The sequence below is a fragment of the Ovis aries genome, chromosome 3, assembly GCF_016772045.2.
Source record: "Ovis aries strain OAR_USU_Benz2616 breed Rambouillet chromosome 3, ARS-UI_Ramb_v3.0, whole genome shotgun sequence".
Taxonomy (NCBI): Eukaryota; Metazoa; Chordata; class Mammalia; order Artiodactyla; family Bovidae; genus Ovis; species Ovis aries.
The window spans coordinates 91,902,631-91,925,422 of NC_056056.1; the positions used below are offsets into that span (position 1 = coordinate 91,902,631).

General features: G+C 35.7%; 1 protein-coding gene across 4 annotated transcripts in view; it reads left to right on the plus strand.

The window, feature by feature from the left end:
• The window catches only part of MEMO1 (mediator of cell motility 1), a 122,957-nt gene that overhangs the window by 64,288 nt on the left and 35,877 nt on the right, over positions 1–22,792 (plus strand). For 2 of the 4 annotated variants that reach the window (XR_003588738.3, XM_027966964.3), the window contains exons 4-5: positions 3,939–4,051; positions 6,308–6,419. The exons of the other annotated variants lie outside the window; for them this stretch is intronic. Coding sequence is in view for 1 of the 2 variants with exons in the window: in XM_027966964.3 (XP_027822765.1) it covers positions 3,939–4,051; positions 6,308–6,419 (225 nt within the window). In the remaining variant the exon portion in view is untranslated. The remainder of the gene's footprint in view (positions 1–3,938; positions 4,052–6,307; positions 6,420–22,792) is intronic. 4 annotated transcript variants of the gene reach the window in all.

A 22,792-nucleotide genomic window follows, 5' to 3' on the forward strand; every position in this document is an offset into this window, starting at 1 on the left:
ATAACTCAAAAGCACACAAATGCTTTTTCCTTGAGACATGCTTCTGTATGTTGCAGAGGTGCTTTGTGCATTTATTACCTCAAATTGAATACATTTTGTCATACAGCATATTTTAATAAAACTGTATTCAGAGTTCAGCATTTAATGAAATGAAACTGGCTTTAAAAAAACAGCTTAAGTGAAGATGAAGAATACATAACTACTAGTACATTTTTATTCCATTATCTTTATTGTAGCCAGCAGTTTACACAGTCCCACTTTTGTACCACAAGTGCAAATTTAACACATTGCAAAGGCAGATAACTTCTTTGTATTATTATGAAAATAGTTTTGATTTTGTGAACTCTTTGAAAGGGTATTGAGGAATCCACAGTTCGCACTTTGAGAACTGCTATAATTCAAGGTGATTGGATTTATATTGTGGATAGGGTATTGGAGACATCTCTGGGGAGATGATCTTTAAGCCAGCAAAAGAAGCAATTAATGTGAAAAAGCTTTGAAATAGGCAGAGGTATCCTTGTCATCAGGGCACTGCAAAGACCAGTGTGCATAAAGTACTGTGATCTAAGTGGGAGAGAATCACACTGGAGGGACTGGTTCATTTGAGACTTTAGAACCTGTTTTAAGGATTTTGGATTTTATCCTCTGACCATGAAAATGAAAAACCTTTGAAAGACATTTTAAGTGGGAGAGTGATATGATCTGATTCATATTTTAGAAAGAGTACTCTGGGCCTTTAAGGAATTTTAAAAATGATACATTAAGTTCTTTCCCATATTTATAGTTGCAAAGTCTTTTCCTATTACTGAAACTTTAAAAACTGAAACTCAGGATGTTACTTAAATAGTAACTTGATTTTAATTTGGATCATTCAGAAAACCTTGCAGGGCAGAAAGAGAGCCAAAAGGAACCTTCTTTGGGGCCACATGACATTTTATTTTTCAGTTAAAATATCTCCGCTTACTATGAAACATTAAAAAAAATTACTTGTGTTCCATTATTTAGTATAAATAGTTGACTATTTATGAGAACATGCACTTAATTAACTCGTGTGTTGAGTGCACAGACTACTGTTAGTAACTCCACAAATGTGGATTCTGGAGGTATAATTATATGTAAACTACATTATTTCCTGAAAGAATGCCTACTGATTTTTTTTTTCCTATTTTTTCATATTAAAGGTTTCTTTCATATGTATGGTAACAGTGATTATATGCAGATATTTTAAAAGTAACCCCTTTATGACAAAGCACTTTGTAATTAATTAAAGGGAGAGAAAGTGGCATTACTTCCAAAGCTTATATTATCCATTTCTCTCCAAAATATGTGTATGGCTTAGGTGTTTATGGGCCTAGTGGTCTAGGGGGGAAGAAAGAGAAAAAATGCTATTTTTCATTTATGCTGTTAATTGTCGTTTAGCATATAGCTGACACAGAGATTCAGTCTGAGATTAGTACCCATTCAGTGTGCATTTTGTTTTTCCTTCTTTTCAACAATACCTAGCCTTTTTTGGGTTTGTTTTTGGGTATATCACTTTTAAGGATTTTGTAATGGTGGGACTTAAATCTCTTTTTTTCCCTGGTCTCTCTCTTAACTAAATGCAGAACTTCACTATGTTGCTTTCGGGTGAGTTTCAACCTTTGGGGTACCCAGCTGGATAATTCAGACTGATGGGAGCTCTTTTCCGCACTAGGCTTTATCTTTTCATCTCGGTTGAGTCTGACGAAAACGCAAGCAAGATGAATAGCCACGTATTAAATTAGAGGAAGCAGTTAGGCTTTCTGACCTCGGGTCTTTATTTCTGAAGTAATACTCATCTTTTAGTCACTGTCAGAAGAACCTTGTTACACTTACCTATGAAATATATCTGTGCCTCAATTGATATTATAAAAGTCATTTCATGTTTTAATTATCCTGAATTTCCAGGAGTGCTCTGATTTTAAGTATTCTAGTCTTCTTTTCTTAAAAATACATTCCTCAATCATAAAAATGCTTTTCTTTTCTTACTTAGCTCTTAATTCATACTGGGTTGGCCAAAAAGTTTGTTAGAGTTTTCTGCTTGTGTCCTGTGGAAAAATCTGAAGGAATTTTTTTGCCAACCCAATATAGTACCTTGTCCTTAAGCAAGTTTCCTAAACACTCAGATATACCATTATTTATGTCTCACATTAGACTTTAATTTTAAAAAGTGTGGTGTTATTTACATGCCATTAAGGTATGAAAACATAGTGGTATCTTTTTGTTCATTTAGGAATCTGTGGATTTGAATTTTTTTTTCCTTAAACGTTATTGATTTGCTCATAGAGATGATGACAGGAAGTGAGTATTAGCAGGGGAGGTGAGAAAAGGGATTATGTTTCTGACTAGAAACGCTTTGTGGTCTTACATGTCTGCTCTGAGTGACATCTTGAGGATTGCAGTTTCTTCAGGAGATTTTGGGCCTAAACTGAGAATCACCTTTTCCTTACCAACATCTTTCCTAGCTCCCCCAACCCTCCTAACACCTCAGATAGCAAGTAAGATACACCCAACCATAGGTTAATTTTCTTACCTGTAATAGAATTTTATCAAAATAAATATTTTGCAATATGGCACACATTCCTTGGCCTGCGAGTTTTTGATGGGAAACAGGTAGAGCTCTGGTGTCTCAGTCTTTGAGTGTTTGACCCTTAATCGAGCAATGAGTAGCTCTTAATTTTCTAGGTGTGTAGGTTACATATATGTATTCTTTTTACTTAGAGTTTCCTGTCTGTGAGTATGTGTGTGGTGGGAAAAGTTTTGTTCTGATAAATCTGGGAGAATAGAGAAAATGGAGAGTTTTGGACTTAAGATCATAGAGATGTTTGAGATAAAATGAGAATTCGTCAATTTTAATCTTGATGTTTAAGATAAAGGGATTGTAAAGATTTAAGCTACAAGTTAGCCCCATTCTTTTCTTTAGCCTATAGTGCAAAGAACACATAATTACGTTTCTTTGTTTTTGGGAATGACTTCTACTTGAATAGGAACAGAGAAAGCTTATTATTACACTGAGTTCTTCTCAACAAGATGCCTTTCTTCTCTGCCATGGGTGAAATCTGGCAATAGCTTTATCTGAATAATTCTTTGTAGTGATATGTTGGATTTTCAGACTTTATACTGTTATGTAGTTTTATTAAAGTTGTAGGCAAGTTTAGGATGTGTTTGAGATTTTATTTAATAGCTGGAATGTTTAAAATGCAATTAATGTAGCTGTTGAAAACCTGTGTTCTAGCCATTGTGAATACAGAGGTGATTTTAAGCGTAGTCAGTTCGTTTATTGCAGATAATTAGTAACTGGTATTTCCAGGTATTGAACATAGTTCTTTTAAAGCCATTTCAACAGAAAGACAGAGATAAGGAACTGAACTTAATTGAGAAGCAAGTCATTAGGTACACTAGTTTGCTAGTGCTGCCATAACAAAATATCATAAACTATGTGATTGGAACAACAGAAATTTATTTTCTCCTCATCCTGGATGCTGGAGAAGTCCAAGATGAAGGTGTTGACAGGGTTGGTTTCTTATGAGGCCCCTTCCTTGGCTTGCATATGGCTGTCTTCCTGATGTCTCTTCACGTGGTCAGTTACCATTTTGTATGTGTGCACCTTTGGTGTCTCCTCCTCTTCTTGTCAAGACACCAGTCATATTGAATTCAGGCCTCACTATAATGACTTCACTTTAACTTAACCACCTCTTCAAAGACCTTATCTCCAAATAGATTCCATTTTAAGGTACGGGGCGGGGCGGACTTTACGTATGATACTAAGGGAACACAGTTTAGCATGTAACAGTAGGTGATGAAATCAAGGAAAACAGTATTACACATAATTTTAAAAAATTACTTTTTTTTTTCTTTTTATTTAATAAAGTTTGTGTAGAAGTGCAATTGTCCTGTGTTTTTTGTTGTATATCTCCTAGCCGGAGAATTTTCATCCTTGGGCCTTCTCATCATGTGCCCCTTTCTCGATGTGCACTTTCCAGTGTGGATATATATAGAACACCTCTGTATGACCTTCGTATTGACCAAAAGAGTAAGTATATAGAACTCTTACAGCTTGTAAACAAAGTTTTTAAAAATAGGAATTATGAGTTTATTTTAAATTAAAAGTATTACTTTTGTAATATTTCAATTTTAAAAATAAAATTTGTGTAAACTAAGAAAATCTTCCATATGCCTAAAAGACAACTGCAGTTTTTCTGCCAAGCCACAAAAATCTGTAGATTCACTAGTCTCTGAACAGTAGTGGTTATATTTATAATCAGGGAAGTACCATGTACTCATCGTACCATCAGAAAAGAAATTGGTACCCACAACAACTTTTTGAAAGATTTTGAGCAGGTTAGTCTTCCTCTGTGTATAACAAATCCCTCACTGTAAATGGATAATGAGGATAATGATTTTATTTCCTTGTTTATGGTTTTTATGGGAAAAAATGAGCCTGTAGTTGTGAAGCTCAGCAAGAAGAGTGCTACATAAATCTTAAGTGTATTTTATTTATAAAACATACCTGTTATTTTCATTTTTAAAATAAGATTCCAGGCATCACATTTTTTATTTAGTTGTGTCCCATTTTGTACACTGAATGTGTAAAGTAAAATTTTTCTGATTTTTAATGACATTTTTGGAGGAATGGGTAAACATAACTTTAAAAATGCCAAACAGTACGGAAACTACTATAACAAACCCTCATGTACTTATCATTCACACTTGACTCAGACTTTCCCCTCATCTGAACTCACTTTACATTCTCACATTGCCAAAAGTAGCCACATTCATGAACTTAGCGTATATCCTTCCAGTTCATGAAATTATATTTTAATTATGTTGAGTGTTTATTGTTTTAAGAAATTTTGCAGCAAATTCTTTTGTAGAATAAAAGAAGCTGTTTGCAAAGGAAATGGTCACCTCTTTCTAAACTTTAGGCTTAAATTTTCATAATTTCAGGGTCTATAGAGTATTAGCATTTTGTTGTTAGGATATAGCTTATTAACAAAACTGGAATATTTCTAACCTTACTCCCTGGAATGGCTTTAGGGTATGTAATTTTTAAATTTTTAAAATGCTTTTAAAATTTTTATTTTTTCTTCCAGTTTTATTGAGATATAATTGACATATGACATTATAAGTTTTAAAGTGACACAGTAATTTGACTTTTCATATATCATGAAATGATAAGTTTAGTGAATGTAATCTCATATAGATATAAAATTAAAGAATCAAAATAATATTTTTCCCTTGTGATGAGAACTCTTAGGATTTACTCTCAACAGCTTTAATGTATAACATGCAGCAGTGTTCATTATATTTATCATGTTGTACATAACATCCCCAGTACTTACTGATTTTACTACTGGAGGTTTGTACCTTTTTACTACCTTCATCCACCCTCTGGGTCACACTTGATTTGTAAAACCTTGTTAGAGCATTCAGAAAATTTTGGTTTTGGATAGCCTAACAATGAGAATTTTTAATCAGATACAGTTTCATAGAAGAAAAGTCATATAGTTATTTGTTTCTTTCTTTGATATTGGTAAACCCATTTAAGGATGTAGTTATAAAAATGCTGGTTCTGTTCAATGATAAAATAAAAATATTCTTGTGTCTTTTTTGTATTAAATTCCATTATTTTCTTGCTATATAATGTTTTAAGTATAATTCATCTGAAGGGTCTGAATTGCTAAATCATTTTAAAAATTTAAGATTAAGGCATAGTCCTGTGGTAAATTTATATTCCAGTCTACCTGACAAGTTTAATTCTTAATGCTGAGGAAAATAACATTTTCAGTAGGAATTTTCTGTTCTTGGTATAACAAAACCTAAGGTGTAAAACAATAATCCTATACATTTTATTTAAAAATAAAACAAAACTCAAAAACTGTATTATTAAACCTCATGAGGAAGTAGACGGGGGGATTTTTCCATATTTCAGTAGGAGTTTTGATCAACCGTTCTTGTTAGTATCTACTGGTTGATTAAGGTCAAGGAAAACCTTAAACTTAGAGGTGATTTTAGATATAATGAAAGGACCTGATGATAATTTTAAATTATTATTTTTTATGTAACTATATAACATATGAAAATGCTGAGTAAATCATTACGTGTCTGACTGTTTTGTCTTATATAAGAAGCTAGTTGTTTTTTCCTTTTTTTAAAACTAAAGCCAAAGGAGAATATTACGTGATACTTTTGTCTCTTGCCAAAGCATGTAGTTTTGTGTTACTGGGTAGTCTCACAGGATAAGGATATACATTAATACATTTGTTTTACTATATTTTGAAACCTCTAGTTTACGGAGAACTATGGAAGACAGGAATGTTTGAACGCATGTCTCTGCAGACAGATGAAGATGAACACAGTATTGAAATGCATTTGCCTTATACAGCTAAAGCCATGGAAAGGTATACTAATTAATATAAGAAATCCCAGAGAAATCATGGATATTAATTTCTTTGGAATTATTTTAACTAGGGTAAGATGATCACTAGGATAAAGAGACTTAAAAATTCTTGTTACAGTGGAATAAAGAATTTGAGATTAGATTTTTCTGAATGTGGATTGAAGTTGGTTTTGAGTAGTTTGGCTATGAAGGTTAAATGTATGAAGTGGCATGGTTGTTTCATTAGGTAGAAATATTAACAAGAAAACCCATGTGTCTGTGTGTTTGTATGTTATTGGTTTGCCTGTTATCTTATTCATTATATATTTATTTATCTCAGAATAACAATTATATTCTTTCATGGTATAGTGCTCCAAGTAAGTAATCATAAAATTTTAGATTTGGGAGTAACTTTGGAGGTAATTTATTTCAGCCCTTATCAAAGTATGTGAATCTCTATTATAAAAGCAATTATTATGTAGTAATATACAATAAGTGAGATAATCTATATATAACATAGATCTCTTATAAAAGAGATCTCTGTTATAAAAAATGCTGACTTGGTACCTGCTAAGAGGTCTTTGAGGATAGCATGCTCACTAGACTATAAGTAGAGTGAAGACAGGGACATTTTGTTTTCCACTTTTACCCCAGTGCCTAGCACAGTGCCTGTCACATAGTAGTCATTATTTTGGTAAAATGAAAGAATTGTTTTAAGACCTTTCTTTCTTCTTTAGGGCAATATTCAAATTAGAACATTTTTCTTTTGAAGGTCACGTTTCTGTAATTTTTTCAACCATTTCCTTTATATGGACTTAACATTCCATATGTTTTTAGTTTGATTAGTTCTAAATAGGGTGAGATTATTCCTTCTCTGGTCCTCATTACTGTATTCTCTTAGGAAAATAAGTGGTATGTCTTAGGTTTACAGTAAATATTTGTTAATTAAATGTGTTAATGAAGTATGAGATTAACAATTTTTATGCTGATATGGCTTACTTACTATTGTCTGATATATTTGTGGTCAGCTGAAACCCCAAGGGTTTTTTATACTGTTAAACTAGATTATTTTCTCCTTTTGTGCTTCAGTGGTTGATTTCTTTTTAACCCTAAAAGTGAATGTCTCTTCAATTAATTTTGTTTAATTTTTTCATGTTGGTTTTATTCTATTATTGCAGTTTTGGGAGTTATTTCCAGTCTTAATTCTGTTATCAAAGTATTATTTATTTCTCTCAGTCTTACGTTGTCCACATCTTTTCACAAAAATAACTATAAGGGATTACATAGCTGAAGAAGTTTGCAAAAATAGAGTGATATTAAATTGTAAGCAGTATAATTTTAGGTTGTGAAAGTTGCTCAGTCGTGTCCGATTCTTTGCGACCCCATAGAATTCTCCAGGAATTCTCCAGGCCAGAACACTGAAGTGGGTAGCCTTTCTCTTCTCCAAGGGATCTTCCCAACCCAGGGATCGAACCCAGGTCTCTCGCATTGCAGGCAGATTCTTTACCAGCTGAGCCACAAGGGAAGCCCAAGAATACTGGAGTAGGTAGCCTTTTCCTTCTCCAGCGGATCTTCCTGACCCAGGAATGGAACCAGGATCTCCTGCGTTGCAGGTGGATTCTTTACCAATTTTAGGTTATTTGTGTTTTAATACATTCTAATTCTTCAGAAAATTTTAAAGCAGTATAGCCTGTTTACTTTTTGAAATGCTAGTGTCATCAGAGCATCCCATTCTTCAACTGCAACAGGACAGTAAAAAACTTTTGTTCCTGGCTAAAATGTTATTTCAAAAGTAAAACAGGTGGAAATGTAGGAAAATAGAAATTTGAAACCAGTGAACAAAATTTATGTTTTTAATTTCCTCCCTATTAAAAAACATTGAATTACCACTTTTAAGTATATCACTTCTCAGGAAAACCTTCCTTATCTCTCAGATTATGTTGCTGCTGCTGCTAAGTCGCTTCAGTCGTGTCTGACTCTGTGCAACCCCATAGACAGCAGCCCACCAGGCTCCCTGGTCCCTGGGATTCTCCAGGCAAGAACAGTGGAGAGGGTTGCCATTTCCTTCTCCAGTGCATGGAAGTGAAAAGTGAAAGTGAAGTCGCTCAGACGTGTCCGACTCTTAGGGACCTCATGGACTGCAGCCTACCAGGCTCCTTCGTCCGTGTGATTTTCCAGGCAAGAGTACTGGAGTGGGGTGCTGTTAGGATCCCTAATACTGACTCTTTCAAAAGCATCTAGTACTTTTCCTTTGTAACCTTTGCTGCAAGCACTGCTTATGTCACCTAGCTTACCATTACCTGTATCAGTTTCCTTTACTGAATAACAAATTGCCTCAAAACTTATGACTTAAAATCATAACTGTTTTTATTGCTCACAATTTTGGGGTCAGGAGTTTGAGTAGGGAACACCTTGCTCTGGTCCACAAGACACTGACTGAGATGACTGGAGTAGGCCTTGAGGATCCAAGATGACTTTAGTGCTCACTTTTACTTGAGATACCTCATTTGTTCTCTATGGCCTGTTTTTTTTTTTAATCAGCCAGGGCTTTTGTATCTTTTTGGCCTGTCTCTAGAAGGATGGTCTGGATTTCTTTACATGGTGATTCTGGGTAACAGAACAAAACCAGATATTTCTTGGCTTATTAAGGACTAGGCCTAAAACTGCATATCATGATTTCCACTGCATTTTGTTTGCCAAAGGAGAAATAGATGCTACCTCTTGATGGGAGGAGTAGCATATGTGTACAGAAGTAGGAGGGATTGTTGGCAGGCATCTTTGTTGATGGATTACCACAGTTCTTCCTGTGGTAGACAATTCATGTTTCTCCAACATGGAGGACATCTCCTAAGATGCCCAGAAATCTCATCCAGTTATGACATCAGGTTCAAAGTTCATTATTTTATCATCTGAATTTGGTTGGGATGTGGATGAGGCTCCTTGAATGCAGCTCTTTTTGATTTGGATACCTGTGAACTAGGAAGGCAAGTTTCCCCATTGTCCGCCCCCCCCCCCCCCCCCCCCCTGCAATATACTTAGTATGTGGTTTTGAGACAAAGACAGTTAATCACATTGGAAGGTGGAAAAATGAAAAGCATGTAGTAGTCTCTGTTCTAAAGCAGTTCTGAAATCTAACCAGGAAACAGAAAATGTCCTTGATTATGGCTTGGTTCTATCTTTTGATAGTGGTTTCATAATTCATTACAGATGGTTCCTGATTTATGCTGGCTCCACTTAGGATTTTTTGGCTTTTTGATGGTGTGAAAGTGATACATAATTAAGTAGAAACTGTACTTTGAATTTTGATCTTTTCCCAGGCTAGCAATATGTATGATACTCTCTCATGTTTCTAGGCAGTGGCAGGGATTCGCAGCTCCCAGTCAGCCATGCGATCAAGAAGGTGAACACCCAATACACTTAAAAAGCCTTTTGTACTCAGACAACAATTCTGTTTTTCATTTTCAGTACAGTATTCAATAAGTTGGGCTTCCCGGGTAGCTCAGCTGGTAAAGAATCCTCCTGCAGTGCAGGAGACCTGAGTTTGATCCTTGGGTTGGGAAGATCCCCTGGAGGAGGGCATGGCAACCCACTCCAGTATTTTTGCCTGGAGAATCCCCGTGGACAGAGAAGCCTGGTGGGCTATAGTCCATGGGGTCGCAAAGAGTCAGACATGACTGAGCGACTAAGCATAGCACATTCAATAAATTACATGAGAGATTCAGCACTTTATTATAAAATACACTTTGTTTTAGATAATTTTGCCCATCTGCAAGCTATTGAAAATGTTGTAAGCACACTTAAGGTAGGCTAGGCTAAGCTATGATATTTAGTAGGTTAGGTGTAGTAAATGTATTTTCAACTTATAATGGATTTATTTAGACTTAACCCCATTGTAAGCTGAGGAAGATCTGTATTATTCTTAACTCTTGGCTGGGTCCTTTTGGCTCTTGGCTCTGTTCTTTTAGTCCTGTTTACTTTTCCATAAGAAATGGGCTTTGTTTGCATCTGAGTAGCAGTTTTATTCTGCTGTATGTGACAGTTAAAAGCCTAAAGGCCTCTTTTCATTTGAAATAGTGTTTTATTTTAGTACAAACTGATAGAACTCCGTTAACTACATTGTAGATTTTCTATATATAAGATTAAAAGTGCATTCCATTAGACAAAAGTCACATCCACAGTTCTTACTGTGACAAGATTCTCTCCACTTTCTTACTGAGACAGGATTCTCTCTACTTTCTTACTGAGACAGGATTCTCTCCACTTTGGAGCCCAAGTTCAGTTCAGTTCAGTCGCTCAGTCGTGTCCGATTCTTTGCGATCCCATGAATCGCAGCAAGCCAGGCCTCCCTGTCCATCACCAACTCCCGGAGTTCACTCAGATTCACGTCCATCGAGTCAGTGATGCCATCCAGCCATCTCATCCTGTGTTGTTCCTTTCTCCTCCTGCCCCCAATCCCTCCCAGCATCAGTCATTTCCAATGAGTCAACTCTTCACATGAGGTGGCCAAAGTACTGGAGTTTCAGCTTTAGCATCATTCCTTCCAAAGAAATCCCGGGGCTGATCTCCTTCAGGATGGACTGGTTGGATCTCCTTATAGTCCAAGGGACTCTCAAGAGTCTTCTCCAACACCACAGTTCAAAAGCATCAATTCTTCGGCGCTCAGCTTTCTTCACAGTCCAACTCTCACATCCCGTGTAATTTCTTAGAAGCCGTTTTACCTTGAGAGAATATGCAAGCATGGTCTGAAGTCTTCCTGTGGTCCTAACACAGGCTTTTACAGATGTGGTTTCGATTTGATGATTCTGAGCCCATGTTCTTGGTAGTACTCTGTATTTGGTCTTTGTCCTTAGGCTGTTTGCTTGACAGTGTTTGGTTCTCTGTAGAGGCTAGTGATGAGAAAGAGTTATTTTCTAACCAAGAAACTCTTAGTTAGAAATATTTCTTTTAAATTCTGCTTATAGTTAGTTCTTTAGCTCATGTTTTTCTTCTTGCATCTCCTCATATTTGGCTGTGAAGAAGCCATTGACACTTTGAATATTTTGTTGGGGAATCTTAGTTACATTTATAGATGCTCTAATCTTCTAAGTTTTGTCGTGTGACAGTTTTATGCTAATTATTTTCTGCCAGGAAATAATACGGATAACCCTTCTTCTAGCAGTGTCCTTACTGCCTGTCTACTTTCAGGCTCCTTGTTGCCCTTTCACCTTCAACCTGTCTCTTGTCCCCAAAGCCAATGTTATATTTTCTAGGTGTCTCTTTTAGTAATACACTTTCCAGGCACCCAGTTTTGGTCTCGGTTATCAGTTGTAGCATGGCATATCACCTCAAAGTACTTTTTTTGTTTTCTTATGATTCTTTGGGCTAGAAATTTGTGTTCAGGGATGAGTGGCAACCAGTCATTTCCATTTCATTTGCTGTCAGGTAAGATAGGTTGACTTAGGCTAGAGGTTCCAGGGTGCTCTCACTTTCTGTCTGGGGCTTAATGCAGGTTGTCTACTAGGCACCTTAGTTCTCATCTTGGTCCTGTCTCCACTTGTTACTTTTCTTCAGGGCCTTTCTCTACACATGGTTTCCCTTTCCTGCTGATCTATCCTGAAGTACATGGCAATTCAGTGTAGCAAGAAAGTAAGTAGAAATTTTAGGTCTCTTAATCTTTAGGCTTGCAAGTGGCACAGTATTACTTGTGCCGTATTTTACTTGACAATGCAAACTGGAAGACTGGATTCAAGGGGAGGGAAAAATTGTACCTAATGGGAGGAATGGCATGAGCATTCAGAGGTGGGAGGAATTTTGTTGATTGTGTTTGTAGATAGCCTACCACGGTAGCACTGCAGTTAAATAGCTTTTTGGGAGGTTATGTATGCATGTATATCTGTCTGCTTCCCTTCTCTCCTTTCCCCTAACCTGTCCCCTACTCCAGGGCAGCTGGTCTACTCTGCATATTCTGTACCCATCTCAGTATCTGGCGCAAACAGGATCTCATCAATTAATTGTTGAATAAATTAATAGCAATCTATTAATACTTTCATTAAATATTTCCCAAAAATGAGGTCAGAGTTTTTTAATTAGCTGCTTTTTTTATGTCATGAACCTATTTACATGTTTTTTTAAAAAGCTCCTTTTAATTGGGTATACATAGGACTTTCCAGTATATGACTATGTAGTACTTCAGTTGCCTAATTTTAAAACTTTTCCCTCAGTTTTCACTATTATGAAAATTATGATGGGCTAAAAAATTAAATATCTAAGTGTATTATTTATAATTCTCTTATATTAAGCAGATTTAAAAGTGATATTCATTAGAGCTTTCTTTAAAAAAAAAAAAAAGAATACTATAGAGGAGAAAACAAAATGACCCATAAAGTCCTTGCTAAGTTAAATCTGTCCTTTTAAAAAATGGGTGTACATGATTTAAAAGCATACACAATGAGCAGTGAAACCCTCTTTTATTCTCCTCAGCAGTGTTTACTGGCAGTGAAGATTATTATGGAAATGCTAAAATATATGTATGCATATATAAGTTTGTGTGTGTGTGTATATATATATATATAAAAGACTTATACATACACATTTTTGTATAATTAAATAATAATCTCATATTAAGAGGAGGTCTTATTTTAAGCATTTTATTCTGATCCTTTTTTCCATATATTATCTTTACTGTCAAAATTAATAATTTTTAATATTATATATGATTGCATTTAAGAGATATTTTTAAGTTGGGATATGTAGAAATCATCTATCTTGAAAAAGCTATTTACTCTTAAAATTTGGAGAAGTAAAAGGCAACTTAGTTTGGTATTCTTGTCTGGAAAATCTCATGGATGGAGGAGCCTGGTAGGCTACATACAGTCCATGGGGTCGCAAAGAGTCGGACACGACTGAGCGACTAACACACTCTTAAAATTAACAACATGCTGCCACTTCTTTTTCTTTGCATTTTACTCTGTTATCTTTCCCGCCTTTTATTCCTTTCTCTGTATTATTCTCATTTGTTCTTTGTTTACAGTTTAAAATTTTAATTGATTTTGGGTCACTGTAAAATATATTCTTTGTGACATAGAAGTCTATGAATATTGATAAATGTCGATTTCTAAATATGCAACACCATCGAGATAAAGAACAATTCCTTTGCCTCAGTTTTAGTCCTTTTTTTGTTCAGAAAAATGTCCAAAGTAAATAGTACAATTCTTTAGTAACTTTTGAAGTGTTTGAGAAATATGGCCCTGTAAAAATACTTACGTTCACTGTAAAAATATTATATTTTTAGCCATATAGTAGTTTTTGTTACTGCTAATATTTTTGTAACATGGACAGCTTGAAAGCACAGTACACTGTATTTAAATCTTTCATCTTAGATTTTAGGTTCAAGTCAATCTTAGAAATTCACTGTGGTTAGGATTTGACAACTTCAGTACTTATACCATTATATATATTTAAAAAAATATTGATTTTGTATAGTTTATCCAGATTGTTAAGCCTAACTCTTATAATTTCTTGTGTTTATTCTTATTAATTATATTTTTGAGTTCCCTGAGTGAGAAAACTACTATCAAATACCAAATGCCTTGTATGGCATTAATTACTAATAACTGAACTTTTTCCTGTTCTTAATATCTTATATTAGTATAATGTATTTGTTAAAATTGAGGAACCAGTATTGATACATGATTATTAAATAAAGTTCATAGTTTAATTAGGATTCACTCTTTTGTGTTAGTATAGTCTTTGGCTTTGCCAAATGCTTCATTTCATGTCTCTCAACCTTTAATAGTCCCATGTAGAGTAGTTTTACTGTCCTAAAAATCCCCTGTGTTCTACCTATTCATCTTCTCTTTTCACTCCACCTCCATCTGACGCCTGGTAACTACTGATCTTTTTATTGTCCTCATAGCCATATAGTTTCTGGAATATCGTGTAGTTGGAATCATGTAATACGTAGCTTTTTCAGGTTGACTTTTTGAACTTAGTAATATATTATCAAAATTCCTCCAAGTCTTTTTATGGCTTGGTAGCTTGTTTTCCTTTGTTGTTGAATAATAGCCCATTTTATGGCTGTGTTAGTTTTTCCACTCACCTATTAAAAGAGTATTGATATCATTGGATTCAGTTCAGTTCAGTGGCCCAGTCATGTCTCACTCTTAGCAACCCCATGAACCGCAGCACACCAGCCCTCCCTGTCCATCAGCAACTCCCGGGGTCCACCCAAACCCATGTCCATTGAGTCGGTGATGCCATCCAACCATCTCATCCTCTGTTGTCCCCTTCTCCTCCTGCCTTCAGTCTTTCCCAGCATTAGGGTCTTCTCAAATGAGTCAGTGCTTCGCATCAGGTGGCCAAAGTATTGGAGATTCAGCTTCAACATCAGTCCTTCCAATGAACACCCAGGACTGATGTCCTTTAGGATGGACTGGTTGGCTCTCCTCACAGTCCAAGGGATTCTCAAGAGTCTTCTCCATCACCCCAGTTAGAAACCATTAATTCTTCAGTGCTCAGCTTTCTTTATAGACCAACTCTCACATCCATGCATGACTACTGGAAAAACCACAGACTTGACTAGAGGGACCTTTGTTGACCAAGTAATGTCTCTGCTTTTTAATATGCTGTCTAGGTTGGTCATAACGTTCCTTCCAAGGAGTAAGCATCTTTTAATTTCATGGCTGCAGTCACCATCTGCAGTGATTTTGGAGCCCCAAAAGATAAAGTCAGCCACTGTTTCTGCTGTTTCCCCACCTGTTTGCCATGAAATGATTGGACCCAATGCCATGATCTTAGTTTTTGAATGTTGAGTTTGAAATCAGATTTTTCACTCTCCTCTTCCACTTTCATCAAGAGGCTCTTTAGTTCTTCTTCACTTTCTGCCATAAGGGTGGTGTCATCTGCCTATCTGAGGTTATTGATATTTTTCCTGGCAATATTGATTCCAGCTTGTGGTTCCTCCAGCCCAGCATTTCTCATGATGTACTATGCATCTAAGTTAAATGAGCAGGGTTACAATATACAGCCTTGACGTACTCCTTTTCCTATTTGGAACTAGTCTGTTGTTCCATGTCCAGTTTTAACTGTTGCTTCCTGACCTGCATATAGGTTTCTCAAGAGGCAGGTCAGGTGGTCTGGTATTCCCATCTCTTTCAGAGTTTTCCATAGTTAATTGTGATCCACATAGTCAAAGGTTTTGGCATAGTCAGTAAGGCAGAAATAGATGTTTTTCTGGAACTCTCTTGCTTTTTCCATGATCTAGCGGATGTTGGCAATTTGATGTCTGGTTCCTCTGCCTTTTCTAAAACCAGCTTGAACATCTGGAAGTTCATGGTTCACGTATTGCTGAAGCCTGGCTTGGAGAATTTTGAGCATTACTTTCCTAGCATGTGAGATGAGTGCAGTTGTGTGGTAGTTTGAGCATTCTTTGCCATTGCCTTTCTTTGGGATTGGAATGAAAACTGACCTTTCCACTCACCTGTTAAAAGATTATTGATATTGTTGGATTAATATCTGTTACATTTTTTTACCATTTTCTATTCACTGTTCTTGTTCTTTCTTTTCTCACTCTCTTTTTCTTTTTCCTCTGATTTTAATTGAACATTTAATACAAGTTCATTTTCTTTCATCTCTTAGCATAGGTCACACTTCTTTTTACTTTTTTTAGTGGTTGCTGTAAAGTTTGCAATGTACGTTTGCAACTGATGCAAGTACACTTTCAAATAACACTGTACTGATTCATGCGGTGCAGGCATCTCACATTATTCACAGTTTCTTGCTCTTATCCCTTATAACGTTGTTGTCATTCATAAACTGTAAGTACCAGCACATTGTTGCTGTATTATTTTGAACAAATCATTACGTTAGATCAATTAGGGATAAGAAAAATGAAATAAACCAAAGATGTTATTTTAAATTCTTTTATTCCTTTCTAATGTGCTTCTTTTTTTCTATGTCGATATGAGCTTATGAACTATGTCGTTTTCCTTCTTTCTGAAAGACTTATTACCAGTTCGTGGCTCTGATTTTATTATTTAAAACTTGCTGTTTTGAATTGGACAAAGGATGTCTTTTATCTTTGCCACCTCCTCAAGAACACACAAGAGATGTTTCCTTTTCCAGTGTTTGTATTAATCTCAAATTAAGAATAATGTATTTTATTTATAGGGAGTAATTAAGTAGGCTAGTAAGCAAAACTCATTTTGGCTCCATAGTGGTAATTCCTCCCTGTCCAGTTTTACTAGTTATTGATGTAAAGATTTGATTGTTTTAAAGATATTTACCTTTATTTTGGGGGGCTCCAAAATCACTGCAGATAGTGATTACAGCCATGAAATTAAAAGACGCTTACTCCTTAGAAGGAACGTTATGACTAACCTAGACAGCATATTAAAAAGCAGAGACATTACTTGGTTAACAAAGGTCCATCTAGTCAAGGCTATGGTTTTTCCAGTAGTCATATATGGATGTGAGAGTTGGACTATCAAGAAAGCTGAGTGCCGAAGAATTGATGCTATGAACTGTGGTGTTGGAGAAGACTCTTTTGAGGGTCCCTTGGACTGCAAGGAGATCCAACCAGTCCATCCTAAAGGAGATCAGTCCTAGGTGTTCATTGGAAGGACTGATGCTAAAGCTGAAACTCCAATACTTTGGCCACCTCATGCAAAGAGTTGACTCATTAGAAAGGACTCTGGGAGGGATTGGGGGCAGGAGAAAAGGGGATGACAGAGGGTAAGATGGTTTGATGGTATCACTGACTCAATGAACATGGGTTTGGGTAGATTCCGGCTGTTGGTGATGGATAGGGAGGCCTGGCATGCTGTGGTTCATGGGGTCGCAAAGAGTCGGACATGACTGAGTGACTAAACTGAATTGAACCTTCAAAATTTAAAAATTTGGTTAATCTGAATTTTTCAGATATAAGTAGAGTTGCTTAATTATGCAGGGAATAATGAGTGATAAAAAAATAAGTCAATATTGTGTGTGTCCTCAGCATATAGTCCAGTTGGAGGAATAAGAACTGTATATAAATAAATTAATATAATTCAAAATGTAATAAGTACAATTGAAGAGTTTATAGAAGCAGAAAAAAAGGGATGAAGGTGACAGCTGAGTTAGGGGAGCACAGAGAAGAATTGTGAAGAAGATGATATTTGGGTGTACTTTGAGGATGACTGTAGTTTTCACAGAATGAGGCAGAATTTTCTGTTGGAAACAGAATACTGTAAATATAAAATGTGGAAGTAAGAAAGCCCAGGGCTAATTTTAAGAGCAGAAACCTATTTGACTTAGTTTGTGGAAGTTACAGAAGTCTGGGTTAGTAACTGAGGTCTGTCTCTAGATGACTTTTGTTTGACCTGCATAGGTAGAAAAAGTTTTTCACAGATTTGAATGTTTTTAGTTTGATGTTGATCCTGCCCCTTCTTGTTATCATATGCCTTATCTGACCTTTCGCACACATATGGTACCAGCATGGGCCTGGAACCATTTGAGTAGGTAACCTTGTAGGTGCAGAGAGTAAGAGGGCCAAGATTAGAAAGCTGGAATGGTTGGTTGGGACAGGATTATGAAGGACATTGAATGTCATTTTAAGATATTTGTATTTTATTCCATGATTGTTATAGAGCTAATAAATGTTCTTGAGAAGGAGGGTGATGATTACAACTTGACTGTAAGAGTATTCTTCTTCGATGGCATAATGGTACTGTAAAGGATGAATTAGAGTTGGAAGAGGTTGATAGAAATATTTTAGAAATTATGAAGGCTTTGGACTAAAGTAATGATGGCTAAAACTGAGCAGATTATGGGAGAATGAAGAAAACTTGGTAAATATTTCTGTGTGGGAGAGTAAAATAATTTAAAATACTTTTAATGTGTAAGAGTATATCAGAGATGGTCAAGATGTTAACTTTTTGGTGTAAACCAGATACAATTTTAGGAGAACATAGGGCATGGAAATGTTGACTTGTTTCCATCAAAATACTGGAATGTTTCTGTAAAACATACTGGTGTGACCATAATTCTGAAAGCTGACTTGGGCCAGTTCATCATACTACTGTTTTGCTTCAAACAGTTGAGTTTCCATAATAGAGTTCAGTAAGATTCTCTGGTACCTGAAATACGCCTGCCCTTGTAAAATCTTTTTACTAGTTTTCGTACCAGAATGGAAATTCAGAAAGGTATACCCTTTGAAATTAATTTTGATAGTCTCACTGTATTCCCTTACCTGATCAAACAGTAAAGATTTATAATGACTTAAATGTTAATTTTAGTTGTCATTGACAGTTTACCTTCCCCCTTTCCCTCTCTTTTCCCCCATTTTCTTTGGCTCTGCCTGATGTCTTCTGGGTCTTTCTAGTTTATTCTTTCTCACAGTGAGTCACAGTATTCTGCATTTAATCTGTATGTATATCCCTGTTGTTGAAGGTGAATTTGATCAAGAGGAAAAGATTAATGGAATTCTCCCACGTAGGGTTCCCTGAACCTCCACGTTATGATTCCTTTCAGTCTCTGTGCCTTTAACACCGTTTTTGAGAGTTCCACGACCAGCCTCACTTGAAGGACTCATAGACGTATGAGGACTCCAGTTTATTAGAAAAGATGTGATACGCAGCAGGACCAGCAAGGGACAAAAGGCATGTCGAGCAGAATCTGGAGGAATCTGAATGTAGGCTTCCAGCATTCTCCCTCCCATAGGGGTGGGCCGAACAGAACATGGTTCCTCCAGCACTGTAACACGTATACAGTGCTTCTGGCCAGGGACGCCTGCTTTAAGATTCTAAATCCAGGATTTTTGTTAGGGACTAGTCATGTAGACATAAAACTAAGACTGTAAAGCTATACTGAAACTTGCAGAAGGAAAGCATTGCCATAATCACATAATTTATTAACAATCTAGGCAGGCTGGTACTATGTCCCAAGTGGGTAAAAAGAGCCTTAATCCACCTAAATAACATTGCAGAAGCCAAGTTGCTAGGTACCCAAAGGCCAGTCTTACACATAGGACTTTCTAAAGATTTCCGCAACAAGTCTGCTGAATTTAACCCAGTTGCAGAATTCCCTTGCCACTTTCCCAGTTCCAGGCTGCCGTATTGCCATTCCAACTTTGTGAATTTTTGATTCACCTGAATACCATTTTAACTCCTTTATAGTTTAGGTTTGTACTAGGTCTTAAGATTCTTCTTTCCTTTCTGATTTGGCCTCAGTCAAGGTCTTCAACTATTTAAAATGATCAGAGAAAAAGTAAGGTATGCTCTTATGTAGTTACTCTTTAACAGGGTGGAATGACTTGTCTATGGGCATAGAAAACAGCCTGAGATTTTCCACCCCCATCCAGCTTAAATGACAGCCACAAGAGCAGTGCAATTTTCACATGTATTCTTACTCTTTGACTTTCATACTCCTGGTCGTGTATTTCTGCATATATCTTGTTTTTTTAAATTGTCATTTATTGAGATTTTAGAGCAAATGTATGTTTTCTTTGTATATTGCTCAGTTTCTCTTTTTCATGAACATAGAAGATTCCTTTGGATTAGTACCTGTATATCAGGAAGAGAGCATTTTTTAGAATTACAGAGCATGGAGTATCTCTCATTTTTGATTGTAATGGAACAGTTTTTGTTTCTGTGACCATGAAAAGGATGAGCAAGAGGTACCATAAGACATTTGAGAAGATTGGAATATATTTTATTTTTATCAGAGTAGACTTTTAGTATTTATCTACATATGTTTTGTCCTCTCTTTTTTCCTCCTATGAATATTTTCTATCTAAAAGAGGAGAGGAGAATAAATTATATAGCGCTATTGTGGCAACAGCTTCAGCATCTTAGAGATAAGAATAGCTTTTCTTTTGACTGGCTTAGTTATGATTTTTTAAAAATTCTCACCTGAGAAGCTCTAGACTGCTTCTAAAATCTTTGGAAAGTTGGAAGGATTTGTATAGAAAAGAAAATTCTCGTGTTCATCAATGTTGTTCAGAGGAGAAATATTCAAATAAATGCCATGGAAAGAATAATCAAATAACTATTTGTATACAGTATTTGATCTAGTTTAAAATGTCATCACTTTTAAGATTTCAGTTATTTATATGCCGCTAATTTCGTGAAAACTGCCATTTAAATGATCTTCTTATCACTTAGAATATTCATATCAGAATTCATATTTTTCTTCTGATGAGGACTTTAAAATCTACGCTTACCAAGTTTCAGATGTTCATACAGTATTATTAACTATAACATTAACTATAGAACTGTGTTAGCTACAGAATTCACATTTTTATGTTAGAATATTTACATTAGAATTTAGACTTTTTTGTACTCTGTACCAGTAAAAGCATTGGTGATATAGAGTGATATTGTTTGTTTTTAAGGAGAGTGCTTCACTATTGGTTCTGTGATTTCAGTTTTTTTGTTTGTTACACATCTTGGATACAGAAATTTTCCACAGCATGGGTTAAGGCATAGGACAGAAAAAGAAGGGCTAAAACTTTCATCTGTATTACTGACGTGCTCGTAGGTATTTTGTAAGGTGGGTTTTATTAACTTTGTTTTTATGGATGACAGATGATAGTTTAAGTAACCTGCTGCAGGTAGCAGAGATGGATTTTCTTTCTTTTTTTGACAGTTTTATTGAAGCTTGAAGTATGAATTTATATCCTATAACATTTTTGATGAGTTTATAGATTTGTGCAGACATTTTCACAATCTAGTTTTTTTAAAAAGAATATTTTGTTTATTTTTATTTATTTATTTGGCTGGACTGGATCTTAGTTATAGCATGTAGGATCTTTAGCTGCAGTATATGGGATCTAGTTTTTTAACCAGGGATCAAACCTGGGCTCCCTGCATTGGGCACATGGAGTCTTAGCCCCTAGACCACTAGGGAAGTCCCTCACAATCTAGTTTTAACATTTTTATCACCCAAAAAAGAGACCTTGTGTTCCTTTGAGGACAATTTCTGCTTCTATTCTCAACCTCAGGTACCCATTACCTTCTTTCTCTGTAGATTTGTATTTTTTGGAAATTTTAAATAAATGGAATCATACAATATGTAGTCCTTTGTGTCGGTCCTTTTTCACTTAGCATACTGTTCTTGAGATTCATCCACGTTGCATTGTGTATTAACAGTTCATTCATTTTTTATTGCCAAGTGGATATTCCATTGTATGACTGTGCCCCATTTTGTTTAACCATTCACCAGTTGATGGGCATTTGGATCATCTTCATTTTTGGCTGTTAGGAATAATGTTATAAACATTCTTGTACAAGTCTTTATATGAATATATGTTTTCATTTCTCTTGAATAGGTACTTGTGAATGGAATTGCTGAGTCATATGATAAGTCTGTGTTTTTCATAGTGATGGGACCATTTTATATTCTAGGGTACAAAGCATGAGGGTTCTGTTTGTCCATATTCTGGCCAATACCTGGTATTGTCAGTCTTTACATTACAACCCTTCTGACAGATGTGTAGTGTAAGCTGACTGTGGTGTTAGTTTGCCATCTCCCCAGGGACTTGTGAAGTTGAGCAACTTTTCATATGATAGTCATTTGTGTATCTTCTTTTGTGAAATGTCTGTTCATATATTTTGCCCTAATTTTAATTTGATAATTTATCTTTTTACTTAGTTATGAGAGATTTTTGTATTCTGGACATAAGTTTTTTATTGATATGCCAAGATTTCTTCCCATGGTATATCTTATCTGTTTGTTTTCTTAATGGTGTTTATTGAAGAGCAAATGTTCTTGATGGATTCAATTTCTTTATTTCTTTTTTTTTCTTGTATGGATTCCACTTTTGATATCAAGAAATCTTTGCCTAATCTAGGGTTACATAGGTTTTCTCTTCTTGAACATGGTCAGCAAACACACCCTGCAGACCATATCTAGCTGACAGCTTGTTACTGTAATGTTTTATCAGAGCATAGACACACCCATTCATTTACCTATTGACTATGGCTGCTTTCTCTTTACTGTAGCAGTTGAGAAGTTGCTAAAAAGATTGTATAGCCCAGAAAACCTAGTATGGCCCATTTCAAAAGATGTTTGCTGAACCCTGTTCTCTTAAGCGTTACAATTTTAGCTTATAATATAGTTGTGTCTGTGATCCAATTTGTGTATGGTACGAGGTAAAGGTCTGACTTCACTTTTTGTCCTATGGATTATGCAATTATCCCAGTACTATCTGTTGAAAAGACTATCCTGTAGGTAATGAGTCATTGTCTTTTTGCTGCTTTCACAATTTCCTCTTTGTCTTTGGTTTTCGTCAGTTCGTTGTGCTGTATCTAGGTTGGAAATCTTTTTATACTTACCTGCTTTGGGTTGTTGAGTGTTTTTGATCTCTAGAGAAATGTTTCATGAAACTTGGAAAGTTTTCAGCCATTATTTTTTCTGACTTTTTTCCTGTAACTTTTGTGG